The 12,355-nt window shown below is 39.5% G+C and overlaps 1 protein-coding gene across 3 annotated transcripts in view; it reads left to right on the top strand.

The window, feature by feature from the left end:
* KIF13B (kinesin family member 13B) overlaps positions 1-12,355 on the top strand; it is a 197,260-nt gene that overhangs the window by 146,135 nt on the left and 38,770 nt on the right. For 2 of the 3 annotated variants that reach the window (XM_029938512.1, XM_029938508.1), the window contains 4 exons: positions 629-763; positions 4,370-4,522; positions 5,302-5,379; positions 6,896-6,949. In XM_029938512.1, the coding sequence (XP_029794372.1) occupies positions 629-763; positions 4,370-4,522; positions 5,302-5,379; positions 6,896-6,949 (420 nt within the window). The remainder of the gene's footprint in view (positions 1-628; positions 764-4,369; positions 4,523-5,301; positions 5,380-6,895; positions 6,950-12,355) is intronic. The other variant, XM_029938510.1, reaches the window with a different exon arrangement.

The raw sequence follows: 12,355 nt of genomic DNA, 5'->3' as shown, positions 1-12,355 counted from the left end.
GATTCACCAATTGTATTCTGCCCTCATCCCTGCTCTCTTCAACCTTTACAGGATGTTCAGTCTTAGCAGCATCTTCAAATGAGTCATCTATGCATTAATTCAACAGTTCAGTTCTTAACTGCAAAGAGCACAGTCAGCATAAACAATGACCATGCACTCTTAAATCATTCTTCATAACGATCCTGCTTTGGTCAAGAATTTAATGCCTGAACTTGTCAATATTCATACTGCAAGATGTCCATTGTACAGGAAAAAAAAAAGTGTAAGAGTACCAGTCCTCGCTTACATCTCAGAAGGTCATTTTATTGTGTCGAAGTCAACTGTCTTTTTTATGTAGCCTTTAAGCAGAGCTGAGCCAGATGCCCAGTGTCCATGTCCAGAGTTTTGAATTTACTCTTCATATATTGGGTATAGGACCTGTCACATGGCAAGAATCTAATAAATTGGTTCTGTGCCCTAAAGTGAAGTTGAGGAGCCTGTATTTAGTGATTTGGATTTCAGCTTGCTTATGTTGGAAATAAGCTCCATTTCTTTTTGGTTATAATGAATGCAGTATCCAAAATGCTCTGTTGATGAACACTCAGTTTTTGAGGTAGGAAACCATGTCTTTTGTTTTGTTTTTCTCCAGGGTTTTGCTCAGAGTCTCCTAAAAAAGATGTCACATCGAAGTTCTATTCCTGGCTGTGGAGTGACTTTTGAAATTGTCTCCAATATTCCAGAGGTGAAGGATCGTACGAAACTTGAGTTTACTAAAACTAAGTGTGTAAGAACAGCTAAGTCCCTGAAAAGTCACCTACCCAAGAAATACATAGTCCATGAAAATGTTTAGGCAAATGCTATATGTTTGTAGAGGAATTTCCTAATCTTAATGTGATTCATAGTAAAGTGTACTTGTGTTTCTGATTTTAGTATTTTTATAAAGAACTTTATTTTGAAAAGCAAATCAATACTCTTAGAAGACAGCACTCCTTTTCATCCCTAATAGACATAAGGTAACACTATTGTAACCCTCCAAAGGAAGCAACATAGTGCAAAACAGAGATTCAAACTTTCATTTTGGAATCACACAGAAATCTTATTTTCGTCACCGCTCAGTAAGGTGCACTTGATGAGTTATTTTGAGCCTCAAGTTTTTTCACTTATCAGATTGGGTTAGTGATACCTTCTGTACAGTTTTTTTTTTTTTAATGTTTTTTATTTATTTCTGAGAGACAGAGAGAGATAGCAGTGAGCAGGGGAGGGTCAGAGAGAGATGGAGACACAGAATCTGAAGCAGGCTCCAGGCTCTGAGCTGTCAGCACAGAGCCCAGTGCAGGGCTCGAACCCATGAACTGTGAGATCATAACCTGAGCATAAGCTGGATGCTTAACCGACTGAGCCACCCAGGTGCCCCTGTACAGTTATTTTTTTAAAGATTAAATGAGACCATGTATACAAGTTGTTGTGCACACACTCAACCGCAAATTGTAATTGCCATTATTATAGATCCTTTTATTATTTTCCTCTCCTTATTCTGAACTGAGAGAGTCATAGGAATCAAACAAATGGAGTTTAAAATACTCCCTGACAGAAGCTTGCTGGACAATGTAGTTTACATTTGCTTCCTAATGTTTAATCGCAGATTTGTTCACCTGGTGTTTGGCACAGCTGGCAATGGGAGCCTTCTTTACCAGGGTAGGAAGACGTGAGGGTTCTTAGGAAAGGACTCTGCAAAAGGGAACGCAGAGCCGACCCTTCTGTCACGTTCACCGTCCAGAATCAAGGAGTAGGTGAAGAGGTGCAGATTATACTTTCCTTGGGAGTGAAGAATGGGAAAGTGCGCTGGCAGTGGACACTCTCTGCTAACCACACCATCCACATCAGCACCATACCCTTCATTTTGAGTGCTGGAAGTTGTTGATTTCATTGAGTATTTGAACAGTAGGTGGATAAAATGTGTTTTAATGCCGTGAGTTTTTGGAAGGGTGGAAAGATTAGATAGTGCTTAGGCTCTGCTTTAGATTTCTTATACCACAAGAAGTCTTGTACTGGACCTCCAAGGTGTTAGACTTACATAGTAAGTATTAGCTATTTATTTGGAGCCTGCTGCACATTTTAGAAATAAGTCTGTTTTCAGAGTTAGACTAGCTGAAAAATCTTGGGTCTGTAGTCGATTACTCTCTGTATACTTATATGCTCAGCAAGAGACTCACTGTTTATTCTCTGTGTCTGAACGTTTTATGTCTTTCTGGTTGTTTCATACTTTAACTCTATACATGGTTTGAATACGGTTGAGAAACAGTGACCTCTGTAAGTGAACTCTCTTCCATTTTTCCATTTCTCTCATCTTTTTCCCCCTCCTGCCTCATCCCCTCCCGACTGTAGGTTCCTTATCCTCTTTAAAGGTGCTTTTATTCTCTGAGTGCTACAGTTTTCAAAGGGAGGAAATGCAGGGAGATCTCTTGGGAGAGACGCACATGGCCTCATGTGATTGGGCTGCCTGTGAACAATTAGCTAAACATCTAAGTCGGCAAGTCTTATTTTCACATTATTAAATCCTGATGATAAAAGGGAACTGCGAGACTTAAAACTTACAGGGAAAGGACTACACTTAGTTTATTTTTTATTTAGAAACAAAAAGATTCCTGAAGGAACTAGGTTTCATCATGAAACATCCTTGAAAAATTCTCTGTCTTCCCTGTTATAGCAGTTATGAGAGTGGTGGCAAAAAGAACTGATGATAGGCCAGAGAAAAGGACCCTGTAATTCCACCTCTAGGTGCTGACCTAGGCTGCTCGTAGCAGCTTAATCCAGAGAATCTAGAACTGGAAAGGATCCAAACATCCATCGGCGGATGAATGGATAAGCAACTTGTGGTATATCCATAGGGTAGACCATCACTTAGCTACACAAAGAAATGAACTTCTTCAATGAATCCCGGGATCATTATGCTGAATGCAAGAAGCCAGACACAAGAAAGGATGATTCCATTTACGTGAAATTCTAAAACAGGTGAAACTAATCTGTGGTGAAAGAAATTGCCATGCCTTGGGGGAAGGATAGGCTGTAAGTGAACTTTCTGAGGTAATGGAAATGTTTTGTATCTTGACAGGGACGTGGGTAACATGAGTGTATCTGTTTTTATAAAACTCAAGTTTCCCTTTTCTTATAAAATCAGGGTAATGTCTGTTCTATTCAGACACCAAAAAGTATTGTGTGTTGAGAGTAAAAGGACTACTCTGTCAGGAATATCAGGAGACCTAAGTTCTAATCTTGCCTCTCTTGCCAATTACGTGGCCTTCCCCTTTCCTCATCCATGAAATGAGGGTGACTGCTTCTTTTCAGGATTATTAAAAGGCTCAAATGAATCACTGTAGGAGAACAGAAGTTTTGTGAACTTCAGCCACCTTCCCGATTCTTCCATATTTTGTATGTTCTTAAAGCTTATTTAAATCTTAAAAAATATTTTAAACATTAGAATGTGTCTAATAATTGATATCTTAAAATTAATTGGTGTTGATGGCATCCTAAGTTGCAGTGGCATATGGATATATATTTTGTGGGTTTTGATATAATTTGAACAAATTTTCAAGTAAATAAAGTATCAGATTTTCTCTGAGAAGAGTAATTTGTTAGGAGCCAAGCTTGCCTGACATGATTAAATACATTAACAACATCCCTCCCTAACTTGTGAGCTTCTTGTTTATCTGCATGGGCCACCCATGTCAGAGGAGCAGGGCAGGATTCTTGGAAAGAGCACAGTAAGTGAGAATTTCCTGGGATACTTTTCTTCTTGGTGGGTGCCATCGTGCCTTTGGCCTCTCTCACTCCAGAGTTGAAGACTGAGACCAGTTGTAGAAGGTGCCACGTGTTGAATGTGTAGTCTGTAGTCGCCTGGTGAGGGAAGGGGTGGAAAGTCAATCCTCCTTTTCATTCTTATTCTCCATACCTGTGTCTGCCTCCTGCTAGAGTTGTTTGGACCCAACCCCTGTCTTGCTGCCACCCCAGCTTCTTGTTCCTCTCCTGCCCCTCATGATGTATTTCTGAAGTATTGTGGTGGTGGTATATTTCCAGCCATTTCCACCAAATCGTTTGTAACCAGTAACATTTCTATTTGCAATAGAAACATAGTAGAGGATGATTTTATTGAGAATGTGCTATATTTCAGCGGCACTTGTTTAATCTTTCAAGTTAACCTAACTACCAATTTATACTGTAATTTCTGTGGGAAAATGCATTTTGAGTTCCAAAAGCTGGCAGTAAAATGGAGTTTTGGAATATATCTCATTTAGTTCAGTACTCCGTATGTATGTATTTGTATAGATCAAGAAGGTTTTGTGTTTTCTTCTACAAAGTACTTAATTTTAATACACAATTTTCTATTCTCCAGGATGCCCAGGGAGTAGAGGAACGAGAAACATTAGCAAGAATGGCAGCTAATGTTGAAAACACAGCTACTGCTGACTCAGAGGCTTATATTGAAAAATACCTCAGAAGTGTGCTGGCTGTGGAGAACCTTCTCACTTTAGATCGTCTTCGCCAGGTTAGCCAACCGAGCTGGTAGCAGTGGTGCTGGCCCTGCCTGATTCTCTTCGCCTCTCCACAATTCGCAGGATTGTCACATCTAAACTTTTGAAGCATCTGTTTAAGTGGAGCATATTAATTTAGATTCAACTTATCAGTGAAGTCTTGAATCATACAAAAGCTAATCTGGGAAGTTACTTTTCTCAGTACACTAAATGGTATCTAGTTGCCTTGAGTTAATGGGAGAAAATATTTAACTCTTGGTGGCTGAAGAATTGTTATAAAAATTCTTTGATAATGGACAGTAATGTCGTGGAAGAAATAACGTCGTAGATATGAGGCAGAATGGGTCCTTCTTTGCTTAGCTGGATGTATCTGCCATAGCCTTCGAGTGGGTATCTAGAAGGAATAATGGAGATGCCAGCAGTAAACCTAATCCTTAGTGGAAACTTAAACCTCATTTGACGTTGCAATATTGAGACTTTTATTGTTTTTAACCAAAGATCCTAATGAAAAATAAAAGGTGAATGATCTATTTTTCATGATCTTTCTCCTGGGACTAACTCCTGGCCAGCTTCAAGGGGGCTGTCAGGAGATAAAGAAAAGAATGAGCTAGGTAACCAACAACTACATAATTAACTTTGAGTATTCCACAGTGATTGGAATTAGGTCATTCCATCTTGTGAAGTGACAGCCATTATTTAAAGAACTAGATAGTATCTCAAAGACTGCTCTACATGCCGTTGCTTTGGGGGTGTGTCTCTGACATGTGTTTTTCCTGTGTATGTTTTCTGACAGGAAGTCACAGTGAAGGAACAGTTGACAGGAAAGGGGAAGCTGAGTAGGAGGAGTATTAGCTCTCCAAATGTGAACAGAGTGAGTACATGGACTCCGTTCTGGGCTCCCTGGACTCTCCTTCCCAGTTCCTCTTTGCTTGGATAACTCTTCTCCATCCTCGTAACTCTCATCTTGGGTATCATTTCCTTCTCCAAACTGATGTAGCATCTGCATCACTGTCCTCACCAGTATGGTAGGGAAAGGATCCGTAAAGTATGTCCCTAACATCTCTCATTTATTTTTGTATGAGCAGTGCCTAGCACAGTGACTGGGTGTTCAGTGAGTGTGTGTTGAACTAAAGCAAAACTAGCCGAGTGCCTTGGGTAAGCGATTTGAATTTTCTGGGCCTAACTTAATTACTTTTTCATTGAGGAGAAGTCTGGATTTGGTTTACAAACTGAGTTGCTGAAAGGCCATCCAAGGTAGCATAAATGAGTAAAATAAGTTAGGTTTGTTTCATAACAGTGTCTTAAGTTTATTGTTGTTTTTTGAAACATAAATACAATTTACGTGCATAGTAAGCATACAAATAATTCTTCACAAAGAAATATGATTGTGGCCTGTGATTTATCTCTCCTTTCCTTACTTATGACAAAGATGTGGGTATGAGAAATACTACCTTTGTCTGAATTTTACACTAAGGAAAACCATGGTACAAGCATTGTAATAAAGAGCAGCAGACCCTTCGCCTTCGTGTTTGAGAGATGATAGAGACAGGGAGGGAGAGTATCAGATGGGAGGGCACAGGGGGCCTCCGAGTGACCGAATGACATCACTAATGATCTCAGACTGAAAGATTGGGAACATTCTCAGATATTAAGAAATATCATATTATTTCAACTTAAAATCTTCTCATTTATTCAGAAAATGATACATCAAAATGCAGAGATACTTGCAGTGGTTTGGCATTTAGAATCCAATGGTTTAAAATTAAATAGCTTGTGTCTATACAGCTGCTACAAATACCCAGAGAAGGAAGTCATAAGATCAGGACATGGTAAGATAACCAGTAACTTGGTATCCTTTCACCAGACGGGAAAACACAGATGAAGTGGCCCTTACTGAGGCCCTGCCTGCTGTTGCCTCAGTGTAAACTGGGTTTTTGATCTTACACAAGCCTCTTGACTTAAAGTTCCATTCAGTTAAAAAAAATTTTGTGCCTACTAACATCCCGAAGTTTACACTAGCCTGGTATACAGCTTTGGTCTTCACAACATCTCTGCTACCAGACTTTAATGTCTTGTTGATTTGGTTTTCAAATTCTTGTATTTTTTTTAATGTTTATTTTTAAGACAGAGAGAGACAGAGTGTGAATAAGGGAGGGGCAGAGAGAGAGGAAGACACAGAATCTGAAGCAGGCTCCAGGCTCTGAGCTGTCAGCACAGAGCCCAATGCAGGGCTCGAACCCATGAACCACAAGATCATGACCTGAGCTGAAGTCAGACACTTAATCGACTGAGCCACCCAGGCTCCCCCAAATTCTTGGATTTCAAGGACTATAGATTTATATACTTTCTTGCATAAAGGACTAACACCTTCTGTATTTCTTCTTCAGTTGTCTGGCAGCCGACAAGACCTTATCCCATCCTACAGTCTAGGCAGCAACAAGGTAAGTGTTTATAACTTGTTTTTTGTCAGTCTTAGAACAGCTGCCCATTCAGCTTCCCTCTGCTCAAATACCACATGCTAGCTTTGCGTGTCAGAATTTTACCTCCTCTTCTATACTGTGTGAAATTTATTGGAAAGTGTTTAGAGTTCATGTCTTTTTATTTTCCAGTCAAATTAAAGTTTACTAGGGGCACCTGGGTGGCTCAGTCAGTTGAGCATCCGACTTTGGCTCAGGTCATGATCTCACAGTTTGTAGGTTCGAGCCCTGCATCGGGTTCTGTGCTGACAGCTCAGAGCTTGGAGCCTCCTTTAGATTCTGTGTCTCCCTCTCTCTCTGCCCCTCCTTTGCTCGGGCTTTCTCTCTGTCTCTCAAAAATAAACAAACATTAAAAAAAAATTAAGATTTACTAGACCTTATTACTCTACTCTTTAAGGGTTAAAACCCAATATTCTTACTTAGGTTCATGTTTCTATTTAAAATGTTTTTCCTGTTTGTGTCAATAAAAAAACTTCGAGTCAGATTTTTAATAGTAAAATCTTGATGTAATGATTACACATCTGTGAAGAATAAATAGATGTTATCTGAAAGTTAATTTGCTAGAAGATAGAAAAATAAGGGAACAGAACTTTTGTTAACTGGAATTTATGGTTAATGTAGTGTTCCCCAATTTAACAGACTTCTGAGCATAGAAAATTCTTTATCATTTACTTAAAGGGATCATACTTGAAATTGTTGTAACTGGATGTCCTATATCACAGTTTTTTGTGCCTGATGTTTTTTGAGGGCTCTGGTTAGATATTGAGACATCCAACCAACTGTGGGCAACAAGCCCTGATTGGTATCTTAACCCTTGAGGAGGGTAAAAGTGACTTAGAAAAGTTGTCTTATAATATAGCCCAATATCAGACATTTGTTTCAAAATAATTTTGAGGGAGAACGGGGGTATAGATAAAAAAAAGATGGGCTGTTTACTGATAATTGTTATAGCTGAGTGGGATTCATTATATTATCCTTTCTTTCTACTTTTGTCAGTTATTCTATACTCTGTATTTGTATATTTGAAATTTTCCTCATGAAAACTTAAAAAATAATAAAGTTGATGAATAATTAATTAGACTCATTCTTAAGATCTATGTTACTAGTTTACCTGAAATAATACATTAAAATGTGTGTGTGTGTGTATATATATATACACACACACACACATATACCATTATTTCAAGCAAACTTCTAGTAACCTAGATCTGAAAAATGAACTACACACACACACACACAAATTGTTCTCCAGGTTATTAATTTATATTGATCACCTAGCATGTCTCTCAAAGTGTGCTATGTACTACTCCTTTATACTGATTCAATGATGGATTTGATTAGTTCTTTCTAAAAAAAATTTTTTTTAACATTCATTTATTTTTGAGAGACAGAGCATGAGCAGGGGAAAGGCAAATAGAGGGAGACACAGAATCCAAAGCAGGCTCCAGGCCCTGAGCTGTCAACACAGAACCTGATGTGGGGCTTAAAATCATGAAACACGAGATCATCACCTAAGCTGAAGTCAGACAATCAGTTGAGCCACCCAGGTACCCCTGATTAGTTCTTGATAAGCACAGCATAGGTTGTGATTACCAGAACAAAGCTGAGATTTTGGGAAATTTTGTCATTATTTTAGATGTAAGTAAATGAAATACTTTAAGGAAAATATCATCACTTGAAAGAAAATTATTATGCTTTGTCTACATCACAAATAAATGGAAAAGGGAACATAGATGCTGTACTAAAGTATGATAGACTAGGAGACCAAAGGAGGGAGTGGGCGCTTTCAGAGGCAGTATTCACAGATCAAGAGAGACTGCAGAAAGGTGATCATCCCTGTGAGCTGAAGGATGATGAAGTCCACCGAGGTAGGGAAGGAGTCAAAGCAGCAGTGTGAACAAAGCATGGAGGGATGAAACAGCTAGCTATGTTGATGACAGTGCATGCGGTGTGATGAAGGAGAGGGGGTACTGCAGATAGAACCCAGAGAGAAGGGACCTGATTGTAGAAGTTCTAACATTTTATGCCGAGGAGTAATGGGGAGGCAGGTAGTCACTGAAGAAGTCATGGCAGTAACATGGCTAAAGTTGAAGTGGAAAGTGTTTTTAAACAGTCCACCTAAATCCCACTTGGGTTTCTGGCGATGGCCTATAAAATTACATTAGAATAATGTATACAGTACAGACATACACAGTTAGCAATGTGAAAGTATGAAAAAAATTTAGTTGGAGGATGGAGGAGATCAGGTAGGGGAGGAAATTCAGCAGTGGGAGGGAGAGGGAGAGCGATTCAGGTATATTAAAGAGAACTTCTAGAACTCTGAAGGCGTGAGGAGTGAGGTTGGGTAAAGGAGGATACGAGAGTGACAGAATGGAGAGATGAACTATAGGAGGGACGGGTTTGGGGCAGAGAATGATTTGGTTCAATTTTTTGATAGAAGGTATCATTGCCAGTTGAAGGGTCTGGAAGCCTTGGCAGGAGACAGTTTGGGGAGCTGAGGGCATAGTTAAAACCTAGTTTCATAGTTGAAACATCTATATAAAGGCAGAGCTCGAGGGCTTGATAATACTCATGGGCATGTGCCTGAGGAGAAGCTGGCTGGGCTGATGGAAAAGGAGTCCCCAAAGAGGAAAGAAGACCCCGCAGAGAGTGGATTGAAAACTGAGCAGAACGGACTTTGCAAGTTTGAAGAACGACTCCTTCCAGTTTCCTCAGGGACCGCAAGATGAGGACTGAAAGACTTTCCAATGTGACAGTGAAGAGATTGTTGGAGCCTTTCCCAGGGCATCTTCTGGGAGGGTTGGGGAGAAGTTAGCAGGACACGTCATATTAAATGAGTAACATCATGCATTTTGTTGCTCTGCTGAGGATCTTCCCTTTTTTCAGTTATCTTGACCTCTTGGGGTTCCTGGGTAACTTAGTGAAGATGAGAAGTCTGATTTTTGCCCTCTCAGGTTTTACTGGTGTCATGGTGCCATCACAGCAACAAGGGTTTGGATCCCTCTGCTCTCCTTCAGTGTATATTAGGAGTTGTCATAGACTTCACACAGGTTAAATGCCTTTTTTCCCAATGGCAGCAGTTGGCAATCTTCCTCAAAACTTGGCTTCGGATATCCCTCCTCAACCATAGCATTCCCCAGCCTCTGGAAGTATTGTCAGGGAAAACAGAAGGTGCCAGCTTGCCATTACTAACTTTGCTCCCAATTCAGCTCTGAAGCTATTATTTTGCCTCCTTTTGGACTCTTGGCATCCCTGGTCCCTGAAAGGTTAGTAGGTGAAGCTGTGGACATCCCTGGACTTCTTGCTAGGTTGAATGAAATGTCCACACATCGTAATTAGAGACTGTTTGCTTTTCACTAGGAGAAGGTAGAAGAAAACTTTTCTAAGACAGATTTCTGTGGGATGGACCTGTTTAAGGGGTAAGGTATTCAGCTGATAGAGGATTGTAACTATGATGCTAGAAAACTAAGTGAAAAGAATATGATGCAAAGAGGATTTGATTCCAGGCTCACTTCAGAAGGGAGTACAGAGTAGCTGCCCCATTTTCAGGGGCGGGTCCCTCAGTTTTATCATCTAACGCAGAGCATCTTAAAAGATTTTTAGGAAAAATAAATATTCTTAAAATTATATTTTCCTGCCAGTGAGGGAAAAAAGAAAACCTTTTCCTGCTAATAGCAGTAAAGAATAGAGGTTCTTCCTGTGGCCTTTAAAGGAAATAGTGAAAAACATTTTCAAATCCAGCATTGCCTTGTATTCAAAAAATGTTTTTAACACTACCCATAATAGAATGCCTCAGGATTGGGTGGTGCTTAAACGACTTGACATACAAATTATCGAAATCCCATTAAACCCTTTTACACAGCAGCAGTGCTCATCTACTTGTGAAATGAGATATGGACAAGAGTGTCCATTGACACATTTTTATAATGGCAGAAGATTGGAAGCAAACTAAATGTCCATTGGTTTGATCTGGTTAAATACTCTTTATCTGGGCACATGCCACACAAGTGCGCATGCACATGCAAATAAATAAATGGGATACTGTGCAGCTGCAAAAATGATTAGGAGTGCTTCCAGGTACTAATATGGAAAAGTACCAGGATATACTCAATGATTAAAATGCCGTGCAGAGTGCTGGTGGGAATGCAAACTGGTGCAGCCATTCTGGAGAACAGTATGGAGGTTCCACAAAAAACTAAAAATAGAACTACCCTATGATCCAGCAATTGCACTACTAGGTATTTACCCAAAGGATGCCAAAATACAGATTTCAAAGGGTACATGCACCCCAGTGTCTAATAGCAGCATTATCAACAGTAGCCAAATGAGGGGCACCTGGGTGTCTCAGGCGGTTAAGTGCTTGACTCTTGATTTCAGCTCAGGTCATGGTCTCATGGCTTGTAAATTCTACACTGTGTCAGTGCAGAACCTATTTGGGATTCTTCTTTCTCTCTCTCTCCCTGGCCCTCCCCAACTATCTCGCACTCACATATGTACACTCTTAAAATAAATAAATAAACTTGAAAGAAAAAAACTTAAAAAAAAAAAACAAAACCGCACACACAATAGCCAAACTATGGAGGGAGCCCAAATGTCCATCAACTAATGAATGGATAAAGAAGATGTGGTGTATATGCAATGGAATATTACTTAGCCATCAAAAGGATGAAATCTTGCCATTTACAAGGGCTTAGATGGAGCTAGAGTATATTATGCTAAGTGAAATAAGTCAGTCAAAGATGAATGCAATATGATTTCACTCATGTGGAATTAAGAAACAAAACAGATGAACATATGGAGGAGGGGAAGAGAGAAGGAAACAAACTACAAGAGGCTCATAATGATAGAAAACAAACTGAGGGTCATAGAGGGAGGTGGGTGAGAGGTGGTCTAGATGGGTGATGCATATTCAGGAGCGCACTTGTGATGAGCACTGGGTGTTGTACATAAGTGATGAATCACTGAATTATACTCCTGAAACCAATATTGCACTGTATGTTAACTAAAATTAAAAAATTAAGTGCAGAATAGTATTCTGCCATTTGTATTACAAAAGGGACAGGAGAGAAGTGTGTGTACTGTGTGCAGATTTGCTTAAATACATATAAGAAGCCCTAGAAGCCTATCTAGGAAGCTAATATGATTACTTATCTGCCTGGGGGAGGGTGGAAGTAGGTGGGGAACAGAGCAGGTAGGGGTAGAGGTAGGAGGTTTGTCACAGTGCCCTTTTTTATATTATTTGGTTTGGGGATCATGTGAACAAATTAGCTATTTAAAAAATAAACTAGAATTAACATATATATATATAACATATATATAAAAGATATATACACTATATATAAAAACATACATAGGAAAATCTCAATAGGA

The sequence above is a fragment of the Suricata suricatta genome, chromosome 1, assembly GCF_006229205.1.
Source record: "Suricata suricatta isolate VVHF042 chromosome 1, meerkat_22Aug2017_6uvM2_HiC, whole genome shotgun sequence".
NCBI classification, from domain to species: Eukaryota; Metazoa; Chordata; class Mammalia; order Carnivora; family Herpestidae; genus Suricata; species Suricata suricatta.
Note: the sequence above shows the minus strand (reverse complement) of the source record. Positions and strands in the feature narration are given on the sequence as shown.